At 42.1% G+C, this 22,218-nt stretch overlaps 2 protein-coding genes across 4 annotated transcripts; one reads left to right on the forward strand and one right to left on the reverse strand.

The window, feature by feature from the left end:
- Window positions 1-278: 278 nt before the first annotated feature.
- Window positions 279-13,924, reverse strand: LOC118360664 (isocitrate dehydrogenase [NAD] subunit gamma, mitochondrial-like). Its single transcript, XM_052484888.1, has 12 exons — window positions 13,777-13,924; window positions 13,451-13,495; window positions 11,962-12,059; window positions 9,890-9,999; window positions 9,178-9,238; window positions 8,362-8,494; window positions 8,090-8,223; window positions 5,520-5,622; window positions 5,115-5,261; window positions 4,646-4,740; window positions 4,446-4,506; window positions 279-3,034 (listed from the first exon to the last, which is right to left on the reverse strand). Exons 1-12 carry the CDS (start codon window positions 13,855-13,857, stop codon window positions 2,933-2,935), a joined length of 1,170 nt encoding a protein of 389 aa, XP_052340848.1. The 5' UTR covers window positions 13,858-13,924; the 3' UTR covers window positions 279-2,932.
- On the forward strand, window positions 13,417-21,948 carry LOC118360662 (protein FAM3A-like). 3 transcript variants are annotated; one of them, XM_035739939.2, is made up of 10 exons: window positions 13,417-13,556; window positions 14,949-15,007; window positions 15,124-15,231; window positions 17,997-18,020; window positions 18,195-18,318; window positions 18,903-18,961; window positions 19,088-19,138; window positions 19,332-19,416; window positions 19,788-19,914; window positions 20,231-21,948. In XM_035739939.2, the coding sequence occupies exons 2-10, from the start codon at window positions 14,995-14,997 to the stop codon at window positions 20,327-20,329; spliced, it is 690 nt and encodes a 229-aa protein (XP_035595832.1). In that variant the 5' UTR covers window positions 13,417-13,556; window positions 14,949-14,994; the 3' UTR covers window positions 20,330-21,948. The 3 variants fall into 3 exon arrangements, with proteins under 3 accessions (XP_035595832.1, XP_035595831.1, XP_035595833.1); XM_035739938.2 differs by lacking the exon at window positions 13,417-13,556 and adding an exon at window positions 14,428-14,678; XM_035739940.2 differs by lacking the exons at window positions 13,417-13,556; window positions 14,949-15,007 and adding an exon at window positions 16,652-17,230.
- The last annotated feature ends 270 nt before the right edge of the window (window positions 21,949-22,218 follow it).

Here is a 22,218-nt window from a genome sequence, read left to right on the forward strand (position 1 = left end):
AAAACAAAACCATACTGCATGATGGTACATTTATATTTAATCTAAAATCACCATTTAAAAATAGATTTACCAATCTCAGATCGGCTCTTTAAATAAACATTTGAAGGTTATTTAATTCCAGGTAACAGATACTGTGTTACTGCATTCCTTGAATTTGCCTGCTCTGATGTCGAGATCGTTCCTTTGTTACAACTTGTATTGCACTTAAATTGATTTATTACCAACTGCTGCGCAATGTTTTAGGTCCTGACTTTCCCCTGAAAACAAAGTAACACAAGTAGGCTTAGATATACATTTTTATTTGATCAATAAAAATGCTAATTTCATTAATCCAGCCACAGCTATATAGTATATGAAACAAAAATAAATCCCATTTCATTTAGCAGGTTAATGTGCTCCGTTTACTCTAAATTTCAACCACTAAGTTAAGAGACAGTAAATACCCAGTGTACAAAACATTAAGAACACCAGCTCTTTCAATGACATAGCCTTCACCTGGTCAGTCTATGATCCCTTACTGATGTCACCTGTTAAATCCACTCCAATCGTTGAATATTAAGGGGATAAGACCGGTTAAAGAAAGATTTGTGTATCTGGGCCATTGAGAGTGAATGGGGAAGACAAAAATGGTAAATGCCATTGAACACGGTATGGTAGTAGGTGCCAGGCACACTGGTTGAGTGTGTCAAGAACTGTAACGCTGCTGGGTTTTTCATGCTCAACAGTTTCCCTATGTCCACCACCCAAAGGATGTCCAGCCAACTTGAAATAACTGTGGGAAGCATTAGAATCAACATGGGCCAGCAGACCTGTGGAACAATTGAAAACTTGTGGAGTTCATGCCCCGACAAATTTAAGACATTCTGAGGGTAAAAGGGTGTTCAACTCAATATGGTTTGTACACTCAATGTAGGTATTTGTGGCACAAACACAAAGGTTGTTTTTTAAAACAATACAGAGATATATGCACTTCTGGTTTAAAATTATGCTTTTCCCACCCACTGGATCAAGTAAAATACAGAGTATGTATGTGTGTATATATATAAAAAATAACAGAGTATAACATATATTTCAGGGTACAGTTCTGAGTTGTTCATATAAAGACACAGTCTGTATCAGACAAAGATGAGAAGTTATAGACCAGTATAACAAAAACCTTAGATGCACTACGCAGAAATCTCTCCGCCATTTCCAGGTTGCTAAAATTCTAATAGTTAACCTAATTAGTATAGTGCAGAGAATCATTGTACCATCTAAACCGCTGTGAAATATATTTTCAATAAACAAAAATATTGTATTTTCAGCTGGTGTACAAAACCAAAAGTAAAAGACGCAAAAACAAAACTTAAGAACTGGAAGCATAGAAATAGAACAGATCTAACGCTTTTAGACTAGCTTTCAACGAGAATTAGATTTATAACATTTCTACGTGAATTTGGTCAGGTCGCCCAAAAAGTTACATATTGCAGCTTTAAGGCAAATTAAAGAGTACTTGATTAATTGATTTCAAAATCACAAAAGGCAATTGGTAAATCATAAGACTTTGATATCTGTGGGAAAGATACATCTGATAGTCACAGGTAAACCCTCTTTTTAAGCTGCTGCTACTGTTTATCTTATATGCAGTCACTTTAACTATACATTCACGTACATACGACCTAATTGGCCCGACTAACTAGTGCTCCCGCACATTGGCTAACCGGGCTATCTTCAGTCACTTTAACCATATCTACATGTACATACTACCTTAATAATCAGTCTGACTAAGCGGCTACTGTATATAGCCTGTCTTTTTGCTGTTGGTTTATTTCTTTACTTACCTATTGTTCACCTAATACCTTTTTTGCACTATTGGTTAGAGCTTGTAAGTAAGGATTTCACTGTAAGGTCTACTACACCTGTTGTATTCGGCCACGTGACAAATAAACTTTGATTTGAGACGGAGAAAGAAGGATACCTTATCAGTTGTGCAACTGAATGCATTCAACTGAAAATTTAACCCAACCCCTCTGAATCAGCACTTCTACCCGCCAGGCTACCTGTAGACGTAAAGCTAAGCGCTGGACTGCGAGAAGAACATAAAACAGTCTATAATATTTAAGCAACATTTCAGTACCGTAAGAAACATAACCCTTTACACATTTTCTTTTCTACTGTACGATACATTCCAATTAGGAAAATAGGTGGACAGTATAACCGTTTCAAGTCTCAAAATTCTGCAGTGAACCGATATACCTAAGAAACAGTCACATATAATAGGTTTAAGTGGAGCTGGAGGTGTTGCTGTCTAGGCCATCATGTCCTGGGATGTAGAATGAACCTAGCAGAGAGTAGCTATAAAGTGCTGCAGTTAAATCCAAGAGACAGATCCTAACTGTCACTACTTCACTACAGCATGTTATTACAGATGCAGTTTGAGCCTCCTACTTCCTTTGTTTATGCTCAAATGTTAAATGTGCTTGAAACAGCCAGGGAATGGTTATGGAAAGACAGAATGGTGTTAAATTGAAATAACATTGAAATACACAGACATGAATGAATGAATGAAAGGCATGCAGAGTGGAAGATAACATGGTCCCGTGTGGCTCAGCTGGTAGGGCATAACACTTGCAACACCAGGGTTTTGGGTTTGAGTCCCACAGGGGACCAGTATGAAAATGTATGCACTCATAAGTTGCTCTGGATAAGAGTGTCTGCTAAATGACTAAACTGTACAAATGTAAAGTGATGAATTTGTCTGAAAGCGGTGTGTGTGTGTGTTTACAGGCCAGACTGAACCGCTCAATGGAGGAGCATTACTATGGAAATAAACATGCACAAACACACCCCCACTCTCTCATACGGCACACAGTTGTTCAAATATACGAGACACACCAAGGATTTGTATGTTATCCAACAGCATTGACTTGATGTGTGTGGTCGAAATGCGTGTTCAGAGCTCGCTGGTGAGAGGCCCCTTGCTCTGGATGTTTCTCATGATCGCCTGAACCACCTCAGAGGTGGTGCCCTGCCCCCCGATGTCAGCTGTGTGCAACTGCAAGAGAATAGTAAATACTGTGATACCAATCACATTGTCTGCTTCGGTCAACATTCAGAGGTTAAATATTTCACAATGTTGACAACAGAAATAACACAATTGTTGTTCTACACATTTCTTTCAGAATATTCTGCAACATCACTCTCCCCTGTACAGGCCTCAAAATTACTATCCATCACACCTAACTAGAGGATGCTGGTGGGAGGAGCTATAGGGCTCATTAAAATGGCCATCCTCCTGTAGCTCCTCTCTGCAGACACCTCAAAGAGGCATTCTACACAGGTAATAAATCAGTAGGTACATTAGCAACATTTTGAACACTAGAAGAGACTCTATAGAGAAGCATACATTTGATTACAGGTTGGACTAGAGTGTCAAAGATGAATTTAAGAAATGCCAAGCTATATTAACATAATTTTAAAAGAAAACACTCTTTATTGGCCTGTGCTCTGTTGATAACTGGCCAGACCGGTCTCTCAGGAGGTGAGCAGGCAGTCAGGTGAGAGTACTGGGCAGGTCAGGTGAGAGTACTGAGCAGGTCAGGTGAGAGTACTGGGCAGGTCAGGTGAGAGTACTGAGCAGGTCAGGTGAGAGTACTGGGCAGGTCAGGTGAGAGTACTGGGCAGGTCAGGTGAGAGTACTGGGCAGGTCAGGTGAGAGTACTGGGCAGGTCAGGTGAGAGTACTGGGCAGGTCAGGTGAGAGTACTGAGCAGGTCAGGTGAGAGTACTGGGCAGGTCAGGTGAGAGTACTGGGCAGGTCAGGTGAGAGTACTGGGCAGGTCAGGTGAGAGTACTGGGCAGGTCAGGTGAGAGTACTGGGCAGGTCAGGTGAGAGTACTGGGCAGGTCAGGTGAGAGTACTGGGCAGGTCAGGTGAGAGTACTGAGCAGGTCAGGTGAGAGTACTGGGCAGGTCAGGTGAGAGTACTGGGCAGGTCAGGTGAGAGTACTGGGCAGGTCAGGTGAGAGTACTGGGCAGGTCAGGTGAGAGTACTGGGCAGGTCAGGTGAGAGTACTGGGCAGGTCAGGTGAGAGTACTGGGCAGGTCAGGTGAGAGTACTGGGCAGGTCAGGTGAGAGTACTGGGCAGGTCAGGTGAGAGTACTGAGCAGGTCAGGTGAGAGTACTGGGCAGGTCAGGTGAGAGTACTGAGCAGGTCAGGTGAGAGTACTGGGCAGGTCAGGTGAGAGTACTGGGCAGGTCAGGTGAGAGTACTGAGCAGGTCAGGTGAGAGTACTGGGCAGGTCAGGTGAGAGTACTGAGCAGGTCAGGTGAGAGTACTGGGCAGGTCAGGTGAGAGTACTGGGCAGGTCAGGTGAGAGTACTGAGCAGGTCAGGTGAGAGTACTGAGCAGGTCAGTGTATTGCGCATAGTGACAAGTGTGCAGTGAGGTGAGAGGACTTGACTTACCCGAGTCTCGTTCATGGTCGTAAGGACTGCATTCCTGATCATAGTGGCATAATCGTGGAGCCTGAGACACACAAAAGGACAATGACTTTCATACCCTTTGTTCTGGCCAACAAGTCGACCGCAATTCAGATTATACTGTACATACACATCATCATGGTTTAGAAACATCACCTTCATTAGACTATGCAAGGTGAACTCACTTGAGGTGGTCCAGCATCATGCAGCTGGCCAGTAGCATGGCAGTGGGGTTAGCAATGTTCCTGTCAGCAATACTCTTCCCTGTGTTCCTGGTGGCCTGAGAGACATATAGAGAAAGAGCATATTGCGAGATCAATGATATACAGTGCATTCAAAGTATTCAGACCACTTTACATTTTCCACATTTTGTTAAGTTACAGCCTTATTTTAAAATGGATTACATGTTTTGTAAAAATTTTATCCCCCTCATCAATCTACACAAAATACCCCATATTAACAAAATAAAAACAGGTTTTTATACATGTTTGCTAATTTATAAATAAAAAATGAAATATTACATTCACATAAGTATTCATCGATCCCAATGGGATCGAAACATTGTCTGTTGTTGGGGCATCTCAATAAACCACTGTGGAAGCATAATATTATATTATCAGACTTGTGGACACTACAGGTGCCCAGTGGACTGACCGTTTCGAAGACAGCATAGTCACGGCCATAGTTGGCCCCTGGCACCAGCCCTGGTCCTCCCACCAGGCCAGCACACACATTGCTAACCACATTACCATACAGGTTGGGCATCACCATAACATCAAACTGCTGGGGCTTAGACACGAGCTAGGAAATGAGAGAGGGATAGGTTAACAACACAAATAAGCATTAGTAACACAGACAAAACAGACTTAAAAGATATTTAAAAGCAGGGATAGGAACCTTCTATGCCTGGTCCCAGATCTGTTTCTGCCGTCTTGCGAAGTGCCAACTCATGGCAATATCAAAGACCGCAGGAGTTGGTGAGTCAGCGCAAACCGATATGAGACCAGGCTAAAACTTACTGGTGTGCCTCTATCACAAAGAGAGCATTGATTTTCATACCTGCATGGTGGTGTTGTCGACTATCATGGCGTCGAAGGCAATGTCAGGGTATCCAGCAGCCACCTCTCGACAGCACTGCAGGAACAGACCATCTCCCAGCTTCCTGTAAAGGTGAGAAAACAGGATGTTCAACACCTTGGTTGTAATATATGTAATGTATACCGGATAGGTCTGAGTACTATCTATCCAAATGTAATGTATATGAAAAAACTATATCTTGCTAAGTAACTACTGTGTAAAAAAAATAAGAAGTACCACGTAAAAGTAACACAAAAAAAACCTTGTCCTCCGAAGAGGTGTATGGGCAAATAAAAATATATGCAGTACCTGTCTGTCACGCCCTGGTCAAAGTATTTTGTGTTTATCTTCATTTATTTGGTCAGGCCAGGGTGTGACATGGGTTTTTGTATGTGGTGTGTATGTATTGGGATTGTAGCTTAGTGGGGTGTTCTAGTTAAGTCTATGGCTGTCTGAAGTGGTTCTCAATCAGAGGCAGGTGTTTATCGTTGTCTCGGATTGGGAACCATATTTAGGCAGCCATATTCTTTGTGTGTTTCATGGGTGATTGTCCTTAGTGTCCTTGTTCCTGTCTCTGTGTTAGTTTACACAAGTATAGGCTGTTTCGGTTTTCGTTACTTTCTTTGTTTTGTAGTGTTTTACGTTTGTTTATTAAACATGGATCGCAATCTACACTCTGCATTTTGGTCCGACTCTCCTTCACCACAAGAGAACCGTTACACTGTCAAAAGTTTGGACACACCAACTAATTCAAGGGATTTTCTTTATTTTCGCTATTATGGCAAGAAAAGCTCAAATAAACAAAGAGAAACGACAGTCCTTCATTCCTTTAAACATGAAGGTCAGTCAATCCGGAAGATGTCAAGAACTTTGAAAGTTTCTTCAAGTGCAGTCGCAAAAACCATCAAGCGCTATGATGAAACTGGCTCCCATGAGGACCTCAGATTGCAGCCCAAATAAATGGTTCACAAAGTTCAAGTAACAGACACGTCAACATCAACTGTTCAGAGGAGACTACGTGAATCAGCCCTTCATGGTTGAATTGCGCAAAGAAACCATTGCTAAAGGACACCAATAATAAGAACTTGGTTGGGCCAAGAAACATGAGCAATGGACATTAGACCGGCGGAAATCTGTCCTTTGGTCTGATGAGTCCAAATTTGAGCTTTTTTGGTTCCAACCGCCGTGTCTGTGTGAGACGCAGAGGTGAATGGATGATCTCTGCATGTGTGGTTCCCACGTGAAGCATGGAGGAGAAGATGTGATGGTGTGGGGGTGCTTTGCTGGTGACACTAAGTAATTTATTTAGAATTCAAGGCACACTTAACCAGCATGGCTACCACAGCATTCTACAGCGATACGGCATCCCATCTGGTTTGCACTTAGTGGGAATAGTCTATCGGTAAATAGCCCACCCATTTTTACCTACCTCATCCCCATACTGTTTTTATTTATTTACTTTTCTGCTCTTTTGCACACCAATATCTCTACCTGTACATGCCCATCTGATCATTTATCACTCCAGTGTTAATCTGCAAAATTGTAATTATTCACCTACCTCCTCATGCCTTTTGCACACAATGTATATAGACTCCCCTTTTTTTCTACTGTGTTATTGACTTAATTGTTTACTCCATGTGTAACTCTGTGTTGTCTGTTCACACTGCTATGCTTTATCTTGGCCAGGTCGCAGTTGCAAATGAGAACTTGTTCTCAACGAGCCTACCTGGTTAAATAAAGGTGAAATAAAAAAAAAATGTATAAAAAATATATATAATTTGTTTTTGACAATGACCCAAAACACACATCCAGCCTCTGTACGGGCTATTTGACCAAGAAGGAGAGGGATGGAGTGTTGCATCAGATGACCTGACCTCCACAATCACCCGACCTCAACCCAATTGAGATGGTTTAGGATGAGTTGGACCGCAGACTAAAAGAAAAGTGCTCAGCATATGTGGGAACTCCTTCAAGACTGTTGGAAAAGCATTCCTCATGAAGCTGGATGAGAGAATTCCAAGAGTGTGCAAAGCTGTCATCAAGGCAAAGAATGGTTATTTGAAGAATCTCAAATATATTTTGATTTGTTTAACACCTTTTTGGTTACTACATGATTCCATATGTGTTATTTCATAGTTGAGGTCTTCACTGTTATTATACAATGTAGAAAATAGTAAAAATAAAGAAAAACCCTTGAATAAGTAGGTGTGTCCAAACTGGTACTGTACATTGGTTGCATTCTGACTGTACCCTTCTTCTGGAAGTGTGCACTTAACTTGTTCACTCCACCTCATGCTTTCAAAAGCATTGGAATAGCGTACGCATGGGCTAGGGGGCGGGGTCAGTTTCCACCATATTTGTTACACAAATCTTTTCTTTAAAAATCTATGAGGCGGAGTGTACGAATGCACACTTTGGGGAAAAGGGTAGAGAATTGGACCGTAGCCCCAAAGTACTCCGAGTGTGAGTCATTATAACACACATCTAGTGGAATACATAGACACCTCACTGACTGACTGACCTGACCTGCCGTCCCTGACTGACTGACTTACATGATGTTGGCCTTGTGAACTGCAGTGACCCTCTTGCGACCTTTCTCCCGGGCCAATTTAAAGGCATACTCAGCGATTCTCAGGGAGTTAGTCCGGGTGATGATCTTGAGACACTCCACCACCCCTGATACACTCTACAGCACAAAGGGAAGGAGAGAGGGATGCGAACGCAGGTTATTTACAGCAAAGAGTGGAAATGGAAAAACACAAAGGGATGCGTTGAGGGAGTAAAATTGCGTGTCTGCCTGTGAGTTTGCCTGTGTGCGTCTAACCTCATGCTCCAGACTGCTGTACTCTCCCTCAGTGTTCTCCCTGATGATCATGATGTCAATGTTGTTGTGGCGAGTCTGAACTCCAGGGAGGGATTTACAGTGCATGACGTTGGCATACAGGTCCAGACTGGTGCTGTGGGACAGAGAGACAGAGGTGGAGGAGACAGTGTAAGCTGACAGGGCTGGACAGAGAGGTGGAGGAGACAGTGTAAGCTGACAGGGCTGGACAGAGAGGTGGAGGAGACAGTGTAAGCTGACAGGGCTGGACAGAGAGGTGGAGGAGACAGTGTAAGCTGACAGGGCTGGACAGAGAGATGGAGGAGACAGTGTAAGCTGACAGGGCTGGACAGAGAGATGGAGGAGACAGTGTAAGCTGACAGGGCTGGACAGAGAGGTGGAGGAGACAGTGTAAGCTGACAGGGCTGGACAGAGAGGTGGAGGAGACAGTGTAAGCTGACAGGGCTGGACAGAGAGATGGAGGAGACAGTGTAAGCTGACAGGGCTGGACAGAGAGATGGAGGAGACAGTGTAAGCTGACAGGGCTGGACAGAGAGATGGAGGAGACAGTGTAAGCTGACAGGGCTGGACAGAGAGGTGTAGGAGACGGTGTAAGCTGACAGGGCTGGACAGAGAGGTGGAGGAGACAGTGTAAGCTGACAGGGCTGGACAGAGAGATGGAGGAGACAGTATAAGCTGACAGGGCTGGTCAGAGAAAGCCACAGAAGACCATTTGGGATAGAGATCGGTGCCCCGTTAGCAGCAACAGAGCTCTCAAGGAAGAGGTCCTTGTCTGATTGGATAGAAACCTTTACTTACCGGAGGAGATTGTTTCTGGACTTGTGGGAAGCAGGCAGGGTGTGGAGGGTCTCAATGTTACCTACAAACACACAAGCATGTTAACTGTTTTATAGGTATTCTATAGAACAGTGTTTCCCAAACTAGTCCTGGGGCCCCCCTTGGGTGGACATTTTGTTTTTTGCCCGAGCACTACACAGCTAATTCAAATGACCAACTCGTCAAACTTTGCTTATTTGAAATCACCTAGAGCAAAAACCAAAATGTGCACCCAGTGAGTTTGGGAAAGAAACCATGCTATAGAATACAGACACACAACTTATCATATGACACAGTGACTGACACAGCTGCAGTTAATGGACAATAGGATGAAATAACTAGAAGCTGCCTACAATTTGAGTACAAAATCTCTTCAGTACTTCTCCCATAGAAAGTGCCTCCCCATTCAAGTGCATAATGGGTGGACTGGCAGCCTATTTTTTAAACCTTTATTTAACTAGGCAAGTCAGTTAAGAACAAATTCTTATTTTCAATGCCTGTTCCGGGGCAGAACAACAGATTTATACCTTGTTAGCTTGGGGATTTGAACTTGCAACCTTGCGGTTACTCGTCCAACACTCTAACCACTAGGCTACCCTGCCGCCCCATTGCAAATGTGCCCATGAGTTCACCAGTCACATTGCCAGGGTTAGAGCTTCCAAGGCTGTCCCATGGATTCTACAGTTTCTCCTACCTTTGAGGGCCACTCCGTTACGGCGGATGGCTGTGATGGCGTTGTTGATGTCATCCTCGGTAGCTGAACTGACATTCACGACCTCAAAGTCCACAGGTACACAGCTGAACCTATAGAGCACATTAACACAATATGGGAAGGGCAACCCAACGACTCAGTCATTCTACCTCAACTCATTGGTTGTACTGTACAACTATGGGCATGAGACATATTGATGTCTATAAGCTGTGAATATCCTGTTATGAACTTGGAACAAGGTAGCCACTCACTACCATTCCCACGCATTTAATGGGATACTTCAGGATTTGGGCAATGAAGCCCTTTATCTACACTGAACAAAAATATAAACGCAACATGTAAAGTGATGGTCAGATGTTTTATGAGCTGAAATAAAAGATCCTAGACATTTTCCATATGCACAACAAGATTATTTCTCTCAAATGTTGTTTACATTCCTGTTAGTGAGCATTTCTCATTTGCCCAAAAAAATCCATCCAATTTACAGGTGTGGCATATCAAGAAACTGATTAAACAGCATGGTCATTACACAGGTGCACCTTGTGCTAGGGACAATAAAAGGCCACTAAAATGTGCAGTTTTGTCACACAACACAATGTCACAGATGTCTCAAGTTGAGGGAGTGTGCTATTGTCATGCTGACTGCAAGAATGTCCACCAGAACTGTTAACAGAGAATTGAACATTCATTTCTCTACCATAAGCCACCAATGTTGTTTTAGAGAATTTGGCAGTACATCCAACCTGCCTCACAACCGCAGACCACGTGTAACCCAGTACCTCCATATCTGGCTTCTTCACCTGTGGGATTGTCTGAGACCAGCCACCGGACAGCTGATGAAACTGTGGGTTTGCACAACCAAATTTCTGCACAAACTGTCAGAAACTGTCTCAGGGAAGCTCATCTGTGTGCTCGTTGTCCTCACCAGGGTGTTGACCTGACTGTAGGTCTGTGTCGTAGCCGACTTCAGTGGGAAAATGCTCAACTTCGATAGCCACTGGCATGCTGGAGAAGTGTGCTCTTCACAGCTGAGCCCCGGTGTCAACTGTACCAGGCAGATAGAAAACAGCGTGTCTGGTGTCGTGTGGACAAGCGGTTTGCTGATGTAAATGTTGTGAACAGAGTACCCCATGGTGGAGGTGGGGTTGTGGTATGGGCAGGCATAAGCTATGTAAAACAAACACAATTGCATTTTATCGAGGCCAATTGACGTGCCATCCATCTGCCGTTATCACGTCATGTTTCAGCATGACAATGCACAGCCCCATGACGCAAGGATCTGTACACAATTCCCAGTTCTTCCAGAGGCCTGCATACTCACCAGACTTGTCACCCACTGAGCATGTTTGGGATGCTATGGATCTACATATACGACAACGTGTTTCAGTTCCCGCCAACATCAAGCAACTTCGCACCAGATATTGCACGGTTTTGTGATCCAAGCCCCCTACATTTTGTTTTTTTAAAGGTATCTTTGACCAACAGATGCATTTCTGTATTCCCAGTTGTGTGAAATCCATAGATCAGGGCCTCATGAACTTATTTCAATTAACTGATTTCTTTAGATGAACTGTAACTCGGTAAAATCTTTGAAATTGTTGCATGTTGCGTTTATAGTTTTGTTCAGTTTTGTTCACCAGAGTCAGATGAACTCATGGATAAAAATAAAAATTCTCTGCGTGCAGTTTGAAGGAAGTTGCTAGTAGATACCACAGACTTCAAGTCATTGCGCTAAAGCCAGTTAGCATTGTCAAGCGAAACGACCTCTAACTTCCTTCACACTGGATGCAGAGACAAAAGAAACGTATCCATTACTTCATCTGACTCTGGGCAAGTAGATCAAATCCTGAAGCATCCGTTAAATAAACTGTTAAATTAATTAACTGTTTTAAGTGTTTATAAGCCATGAATGCTATGACCAGTTATAATACAATAAGCAGACCTTAAGAGCTCCCAGGCACATATTAGTGGCTATGTGTTTAGAAGATGTTGATGAGGTGCGAATAACAGCTTATAAACACGTTATAGACTGTTATAAAGCATATTTGACTGACCTGAAGAGCTCCTTTACGTGATTGAGCAGTTCTGGTCCAATACCATCTCCAGGTATCAGAGTTACAGTGTGTCTGCCACCATACTTCGCAGGAGGGGGCTGAAATGCACACATTTTTTGTTATCCTTGCACACTTTTCTGTCAGAGTTACCAGGCTGCACCGAAAGCAAATCAAACTATGGTTGTGTTCCAATGGTGTGAATAAAGCGTGTTGTGTGTGATGTGTAACGTGGGAATGGGATGAACGGTGATGCAATGCAACGCGGTACTTACAATGATTTGTCCCTATTAGTTGTAGAAACGGACGGAAAAGCAGAACAATACAGTGAGAGATTAGCAAAGCACCAGAAAACAAACAGTTGCCCTACACCTCAGATTGATAGCTCATTAATGATCCCATCTCCCTAGAGGGGAGTGCCTAAAATGCACATTATAAACTGGTTGGTTCGAGCCCTGAATGCTGATTGGTTAACAGTCGTGGTATACCACGGGTATGACAAAACATTTATTTTGAATGCTATAATTACATTGCCAACCAGTTTATATTAGCATTAAGGCACCTTGGGGGGTTTGTGGTATATGGTCAATATACCACGGCTAAGGGCTGTGTCCAGACACTCAGCGTTGCGCATAACAACTGCCTTATTGTTTAAGTAAGAGGCCTAGCTACCCTGATCTCTGCACACTCTGCCAGACAGCTAGCTACTGTGACCTCTGCCTGACAATCAGACTGTGATTGGTCTGGTTCATAGTTAGATTAATGCCATACATTGGCTTGGAAAATGTCCTCACGCAAGCTCTACGAGCCAGAATATTGAATAAAATTATATTTTAACAGTTGTCTGTGTAGTTGGTCCTTTTGGCGGTAGGAATGTGAGACAATATATCCACAGGAAACTATAATTAAATCACCTTATCAAAGTGCTGGTAGTGTGTTCACATTTCTATTACCTGAAGCATGTGCAAAACCATGTAAACACTTACAGGAGCTCAACAAGTACGCATCAGTGGTGTGCATGTATTTTCATATTGTGCACATGCAAGAGGTGATAGAAATCTGAACACACTATCAGAGCTTTGAAACGTTGATTTAATTATACTTTCCTGTAACTATATTGTGACAACCCTGGGTTTATAAGCGCGGAAATCGACCCTGCCGCACGAGCTTGCTTTTGCTGAACAGCCGATAGCGCACCGGACCTCGGGCTAGAAGGTCGAGGGTTCGAGACCTGCTCCCTGCTGTTTCATTACAGTATTGTCTCACATTCCTACCTGCAAAAGGACCACCCTAAAATGAGTTAACATTTCATTGTATTTAACAGTCTGGGTTTTATTTAACGCTAATTTCTGCCTGAAGTAGAATACAACGCAATTCCACATCGGGTTGGTTTCCATGTAACTGTACTCTCTGCACATTCACAAGATCTAGCTACAGTACTCAGACCACCACAGATAGCCTATCTGATGCAGGTTCCAAGATGGGCACTCACTACTGTTGACTTCTCTCTGCGACTGCTCACTGTGGCTCCAAATCCCTCAGGAAACAGAAGAACAGGACAGGGCGTTAGATAACTCAACTTGTGGTTCACGTGGTCGGTGAGTCCCTCCCTAAGCAACAATACAGTATACCGTATGCATGTAACATGAGAAAGTAGCAATGGGAGGGATATTGGTTATCACTGATAGTGACATGCGCTTCTTGCTAATGCTAACCAGAAATGACCTTGTATTATAGGCCAGAAACACAATTTCTCTCAATCATGTTGTATGTAGTTTATTTGCCATCATAACTGTGAATCATAAAACTCTGTCTTACTTTTGCTGTCGTTGTCAACCGTCCACCCCAAATGGGTTTAATGATTTTGGACATTGATATCACTGCACTGGAGGCTGCCATCTTGACGGAATCCGACTAATGCCGTTAACGCGCATCTGCTCGTGCCCACGCTACAGAGAGAATAATCGATAGAGGTCCTATTATAACATTATTGTATTATTAAATTAGTAATAATTATTAGTATTCTAATTCCCTATTCTATGGAATAATATTGCCACATTAGAGCTCGAGCTGTTCATAAGACAGTTTACCATATAATTTTGTAATCTATTCTGCCTCCGTAGTATAGTTTATGTAATTAATTGGGTGGTGATATCCCCCCCTCCCCCCCATCATAACATGAACAAAATGTATGACGCGTGGAGGCACCTTAATGAGTAACCAATGATTTACTGTATGTACTGTATACACATGGGAGTAATGCCGCGTTCAAAACAACTGGGATCTCGGAAATTGCGGACTTCCGACTTCAGTGTGTTCAAAACTAGGAACTCGGGAAAAAAAAAATCTAACTCGGTTACTCCTGTCTCTTTCTGGAGCTCAGACGTTCCGACCTGAAAATCACTGACTTTGTGAATTGAATTCGTATTTTTCCGAGTTCTGAGTTGATTTGAACGCGGCACAACTGTGGAAAGACGCATGCGCACAGACTCGAGGCTGACATCACAGAAAATGAAACGCTCAAAACTATAATCAGCAAGATCGCACGCTTGAAGAAATTAAGATAATTTCTACGTGCTTGTCGTAACTGGAACGATGCAAACACTACAGACGCTGAACTAAGCCTCCCAAATCATATTTTAGTGTCCAAGTTTGTTTTACCAGGAAAGGTGAATTTTCACGAAGGAAATCTAGATGAGTTTGCCTTGGAATAAATAACAGTGGGTGTTTCCTTTTTGCTCTCATTGCAGTGGGCGTCTTTCCACTTTTTGCCTTTGTCTTGTCGAATGCATCTCGAAATAACTATCTTGCTTGCTTGCCAAATTGTATCATTGATAGAGATTCCTGTCATTTGCTCAAAAGTATCCTTTTAATGTTTTCAAACATTGTTATATTATTTATATTGTTACTTCAGTGAAACTGCCACGAAATTACCAGAAAAGCCCATGTTCTTTCTAACATGACTATATTATTCTCATTGTTTTCTGTAGCACTACTTGCCGGTCTGTCTGCCTTAGCTTCTGAAGAAAATAAATCATGAGATTGGCAGGTAGGAGTGTCTTGTCTGTGAGGGTGTGTCCAGCTGTCTTTTTAGTTGTATCTAATGAATGTCATGTATTGTTGCTGAGAAAGAGCCTATTCTAATGGAATGTGTCTGTGTGCCAGGGCCTCTGCGAGCTGTTGCTGTGCTGCTATTGGTGGGCCTCACCTGGGTGTTAGCCAGCTCCATACTTGGAGGGGACAGCAACTTGGTGGTCAAACACTTCTTCAGTGGTAAGACGACGACAACCCTACTGTCTGACGTCTAGCCCCCACAATAGTACAGTGCCTTCGGGAAATGAAAAATGTTTGAATGTATAAAGAAAAAACATACCTTATTTACATAAGACTTAAATTGAGTTCAGGTGCATCCTGTTTCCATTGAACGTCTTGGTGGTGTTTCTACAATTTGATTGGTGTCCGCCTGTGGTAAATGCAACAGGACAAAGACCTTAAAACTAATTCAGGATCGGTGGGTCCCCTGCAGGACAGTTGCGCTATAGTAGGCTAATGCGATTAGCGTAAGGCTGTAATTAACAAGACCATTTCCCAGGATGTAGACATACCTGATATTGGCAGTTGCTATTACAGTGAAATAATACAATGCTATTGTTTGAGAGTGCACAGTTTTTAACATAAAGCTATTAATAATCTAATTAGGCACATTTGGGCAGCCTTGGTACATTTTGAACAGAAATGCAATGGTTCATTGGATCAGTCTAAAATGATGCACATACACTGCTGCCATCTAGTGGCCAAAATCTATATTGCACCTGGTCTGGAATAATACATTATGGCCTTTCTCTTGAATTTCAAAGATGATGGTACAAAAAAAGGTTGGCTTTTTCTTTGTTTTACCAGATCTAAAGCATTCTCCTACATTCCTTTCACATGTCCACAAACTTCCAAGTGTTTCCTTTCAAATTGTACCAAGAATATGCATATCCTTGCTACAGGCAGTTCGTTTTGGGTATGTCATTTCAGGCGAAAGAGACGTGCGTTGTGCATCCATGCAGCACTCACCTTTTTCTTGGACCATGGCCTCCCTGCGGCCTCAGTGGATTAGTCCACTGAGACAGGTGCAAATCAGACAGGTCTCTCGTGCCATAAGAAAAATAAATATATTTGCGACTGCTTTACAAAAAATCTTGGTCGACTGACAGCCTATCAACCAAACAACCGATCAGTTTGTTGAGGTCAGCCCTAGTTGGCAATCTAGCGATCCCACATTCTTCCACAAAGTACAGCTAGCTAAATCAAATTCATAGTCAACACCAAACAATGAGAAACTGTCACGATGCTAATGTATAATACATGCAATGGGTATTGTTCATCTAAAATTAGTAATTCAATGTATACCTGAAAACCTGAAGTCCCCATCCCAAGTTTTAAACACAATAGCCTGGGGGATGGGTGCACCAAGGTTGGAAACCCCAAGGTTAAACAAAGCCTACATTATTGCTTGCCTGACCTTTGCCTTATCTGATGAATCTCAGTTCCTGCTGTTTCATGCTTATGAGAGCACTAGGGTATGGAGAGAACCACATCAGTACATGCATTCATCATGCCAAGTGTCAACATTGTAGGCTGGTGATGATCGTGTGGGGTATCCCTTCATGGCAGCAGTATATCCATCTGCTAATTGATTTTTCAGCAGGATAATGCCCCTTGCCACAAGGCTAGGATTGTCCAGGAATGGTTCCACGAACATCAATCCAATTGAGCGTCTGTGGGATGAGTTGGAACGAGATATTCGGTGTAGAGATGCACTACCAGAAAACTTGGCACAACTGTGGGAAGCATTGGAGTCAACATGTGCCAGCATCTGGACTGCTTTCAACACCTTGTAGAGTTCATGCCACAACAAATTGAGCCTGTTCTGAGGGCAAAAGGGAGTGCAACCCAATATTAGGAATAAGTTTCTAATGTTTTGAAAGATAATTGTGTGTGTGTACACTATTTTAATAGCAGGACACTGAAGAGTATGAATTAGGCTGTTTGAGAAGGTTTGAATCCTAAGCAACCTGCATAGACATTGTTTGAAGTACAATAGACTAAAAATAGCTTTGACCTACTACAGTAGCTGTGTGCTAAAAAAAACTTGGTGGAGTAGGCATTGTGGCGCTCGTGAATTTCCCTTTTTCGCCTTCAGACCAAAACCTACTTCTGACAGTTTTTAATAGACTACGGCTGGGAATTGCCAGGGACGTCACAATGCAATGGTTAAGGGCTTGTAAGTAAGCATTTCACTGTAAGTTCCTGTTGTATACCTGTTGTATTCGGCACATGTGACTAACATTTGATCTGATTTGGAATACGATGTTATCACCACACTTAATGCCGTCAGTATTCACACCCCTTGATTTTTTTCCACATTTTGTTGTTACAGCCTGACTTTAAAATTTAGTAAATGTAGATTATTTTTGTCACTGGTCTACACACAATATCCCATAATATCAAAGTGGAGTTGTCATTTGACATTTTTATAAATGAATTACAAATAGAAAACAGATGTTTTGAGTCAAGTATTTAACCCCTTTGTTATGGCAAGGCTAAATACGTTCAGGAGTAAACATGTGCTTAATAAGTTGCATTAATTTTTGAATAACTATCTTATCTCTGTATCCCACACACACAATTACCTGTGAAGTTCCTCAGTCGAGTAGTGAATTTCAAATACAGATTCAACCACAAAGACTAGGGAGGTTATCCAATGCCTCTCAGAGAAGGGTACCTAATGGTAGATTTATATATTTTTTAAAGCAGACGTTGAATATCTCTGAGAGTGGTGAGGTTATGAATTACCCTCTTGGATTGGGTATCAGTACACCCTCTCACTACAGAGTTACAGGCCTTCTTCCTAATTCAGTTGCCGGAGAGAAAGGAAACTGCTCAGGGATTTCACAGCGGCCAATGGAGACTAAAACAGTTAGTTTGAATGGCTGTGATAGGAGAAAACAGGATAGATCAACATTAACTCATATCTATATTTTCTACAGGGACAAACGAGGAGCCAACAGCTGGTATGTGAGAAGTTTATTTACAGTGGCAAAGACAAAAAGTAATCATTTTGGAACCTAAACATTCCAATGTCAGTGGGACAGTGCTAATCTATGTCCCTCAGTTGTTCACCATATTCCCAGCTTGGGTACGCTTTCATTCTAATGTGCTAATTTGTGTGTCCTCTCCTATTCCAGAGCCCAAACCACACAGGTACAAGTGTGGTCTGTCGGCTCCCTGTCCTCAGAAACATCTGGCTTTCCGCATCGTCTCTGGAGCCGCCAACGTCATTGGGCCCAAAATCTGCCTGGAGGATAAGATGTGAGAATAATTGTACATCATCGGGGCCATCACACTTCTTACACCAATGTATCAATGTCACCGCCAACCATCTCACTCTCTCCAGCTTGTCTCCGTTTCCTTTTATTTCTCATGAACTCTTTTCTGCCATCATATCATCTTAACCCTGAAGTTTGTCTGAAGAGCTGAATGCAAGTATTTGTCTTATTTTGCTTTCCTTCATTAGCCTGATCCCAGATCTGTTTGGGCCATCTTGCAAAAATGACAGAAGGAGTGGTTTTGTCTGTATCGTCTTTCTGTCTGTCTATGGTTGCTCCTTCATTGTCGGAGTGTAACAATGTATAGATGAACTCTTCAGGGGTTAGTTTCCTGAAAGTTTAGTAGCTCTAATCTCATCTTTCATCTACTGCCTACAATGGGTTTATGATCATCTTAAATTTAACCAGTAAATTATCACATTTTATTGTTTACATATACATATTTAGCAGATGTTATTGCGGGTGTAGCCAAATGCTTGTGTTCCTAGTTACCGGTAGTAAGTTAACCAACCTAGGTAAAGTGTTGGTACTTACGGTTCCTCCAACCTTTCCTTTTCTCTCCCTCAGCCTTGTCAGCAGTGTCAACAACAATGTTGGTAGAGGACTAAACATTGCTTTAGTAAATGGTAATTAGAATCATCTCTGACAAATTGTTCAAAGTTATGTTTCAAGTTCATTTGTGCAGTTGTGATTTTGACTTGACTGTTGCACAGATTGCTAACTTTAAATGAATTAATGTTTCTGCTCATCAGGGGTATCTGGAGAGCTCTTGGACACAAAAGCATTTGATATGTGGGCAGGAGGTAAGAGGATTAAACACCTTTATATACTGGTGCATGTTCGTAATATTTAAATTAGTTTATTTTATACATCATTATCTTCAATATTTTCACTGTACAAGAGGTTAAAAGTGGCTTAACGCCCCTCTACATATTGTTCAGTTAAACACAGGTACTCTAATAGGCTTCATCCTACCCATCTGTCTTCCATTCTCAGATGTTACTGACCTGTTGAAGTATCTCCTACCTTTACATGAGGGAACACTTGTGTTTGTAGCTTCCTTTGACGATCCTGCCACAAAGTAAGAGTCTAGCATGGACATTACTAAGTGAGCCCCAGTCCTGTGCAATGCTTTCAGCACTGTGTGGTTATAACATTACGCTTCATGGCACATGACTCACACACACAGCGCTAAAGGGGTTGTTTTACAGTCACCACAATCTTGCAAAATGCTTAAAAAAACCAATTTGAACATATTGACGACTGGTAAATCTACCAGTCTATTCTTACAATTGTAAACATTACTAAGTGAAAATTATGTTTGGTGTTAAACTATACAAAAAATGGTATGTTGTACTGTATGGCAGGGCTTTCCAAACTCAAAATGGACATTCATCTAGCTGGCCTACTTTACTGCAACTGTCTGTCTCCCTTTCCTAACACCCGCGGCAGATTAAATGACGAGGCTCGTCGTCTGTTTGAGGAGCTGGGTAGCACAGCAGTGAAGGAGCTCACCTTCAGAGACAGCTGGGTGTTTTTAGGAGCCAAGGGCATCGAGAACAAGAGTCCATTCGAACAGGTAGACTACCTTTACTTAAAGCCTAAACTATATATCATTTATACCGCACAAAAAACGCAAGAGCGCCAAGCAAAATGGCTGTCCAGCGTAGTTGCGTCGTTTATAATTGGATGTGCTTGTACATCTACGTGTGCATGAGATAAGAATACGTGACCTCTGTGATTACGCGCAATGACGTATCTGTACACTCACTGTTCTCCTCATAGCTCTGCTCGTAACTCTGTGTTATATCTATGGCTCTGTCAGTGTGTTTGTTCTGTAAAGCCTAATGTTCATGCCCTCTCTCTCTGCCTGTGTCTCTCTCTCACCCCCCCAGCGTATGAAGAACAGTAAGAACAGTAACAAGTACGAAGGCTGGCCTGAGTCTCTGGAAATGGACGGCTGTGTCCCCCTCCGTTCCCCTTCAGAGGGCTAAACACACTCTGCTTGTATCCCTCCCTTCCTCCACTCTTCTCAGATGATGCTTATGCCCTACATGGATCCAATGCTTTTAAATACTGGGAGTGTGCAAGACAAGTGCACACTTTGGGAGAAGGGTGGAGAGTTGGAACGCAACCTGTTTCTAAGGACTAGCACCTTTTGAGAACGAAGGCCTCTGGTTCTAAGGACTAGCACCTTTTGCGAACGAAGGCATCTGGTTCTAAGGATTAGCAGCACAGATCTATCTGGAGAACCTGGAGCAGCAGAAGCATTGACTATGACATTTTGACTCTCCTCGATTTACAGGCTTCCTCACATTCCTTCTCTTTAATGAAACTTGTGGCGTTTCTATCACAACGGCCTTTTTCTGTGTCTCTCGGCACCCATTATTAGCCAAACGATAATTTAGACAAGCCCACATAATGGGCTTAAGATGGCCCTATGGCCAGTCTGTCCCTAATGAGACTTGAGTATGGTATTGGTATTGCATGACTACAGTTGGATAAATGATGCTCTGTTACAATATCATGTAACTACAGGGAGGTAAAGAATCTTACAATACTTTTTTTTATTCCTTCACTTTTTATTATTTTTTGTCAAGTAACACGTGCTGAAAAGGACATCTTCTCTTGAGTGGACTGACTCACTCACAATGCTGGTAGCAAGCTGGCCTGATGGTTGATATGCTAACTTGTTGAAGCAACTGTTTGGACATGACATTTGAACTAGGAATTGATTTAAGTGTTTGAGGCTTAATGTTCCTGGGAATGACCACATAGGAGGACATGGATATTTCAGAGACCAAATGTTTGATGCACAGATAAGGGAACAAATTATGCTGGATAGAAAAAAAGAATATATTAAAGAAGTAATGTCTGTAAAACCCTGCAAATGCACAGGAAGAGGGCAGATACTGCTGCCTATATGAGCGGAAATCGCGAACAGAATACAATTAGGATTCACTAACAACATATTATTGCTGGCTGTTCTAGGAAGGATATTGAATGTTATGATAAATAAAAATGCATTAATATATATTTTGTATGCATAGTTTAATATATTAAATTGTAGATTTCAATCTATTTGTGCTAGCCTGAGTGCCAGTATGTTTGTTCCATCATGCCAACTTGTAGTCATGTCAAACATTTGGCTTGACAAGGTGTAATGGAAGCACAAACAGATCTGGGACCAGGTTAAAGTGCTAATAACCTCCACCTTTTATGTGAGGGTTACCCTGGGGGTCGGATGTGGGGCTACACCAATGCCATGATTACTGTATATATGTGACCTTTGTATGCTTGCAATGCTCAGTGATGGAAAAGTACTGGGTAAATGGAGATGTACTGCTTTAGTTCTCAGGCTGAGAATTGTCTGCATCTGCTGACAGTCACACAGCCTCAAGGCCGAGATAGTAGAGTGAGAAACCACTGTGTAGACATGTTTTTCTAATTTTAGATACTTTGTATAACAATGTTATGATATGATTGACGGTAGGTTGTATAAAGAGTGTGGTCTCCTGTTTCGCCACACAGATGTTTACTATAGACTACTGAGGTATTCTGTATGCAAAACTGTCTGCAATTGCATTTTATTACTAAATAGTTTTATACCAAGGTTTCTGTGTCCTCTATCTTAAAGACTGATTGTTAAAGGAAACTTACATCACCCCAAAGGACCAACCAACATTTTCTGAAAGAGAACAGTGATTGCTGCTCTTAGCAGTTTACTCAAATACATTCTGTCAAAATGTTCCGATCTTGTGTATTTAACTTGGAATAGAACTAGTCTAGAATCTTATAGATACTTATTTTTACACTTCGTAGGCTATATTCATGGTTTGATTTTACACTAGAGTGGACTTCAGTGCCTAAAATATGATTGTAC

Source organism: Oncorhynchus keta, chromosome 28 (genome assembly GCF_023373465.1).
Source record: "Oncorhynchus keta strain PuntledgeMale-10-30-2019 chromosome 28, Oket_V2, whole genome shotgun sequence".
In the NCBI taxonomy this organism is placed as follows: Eukaryota; Metazoa; Chordata; class Actinopteri; order Salmoniformes; family Salmonidae; genus Oncorhynchus; species Oncorhynchus keta.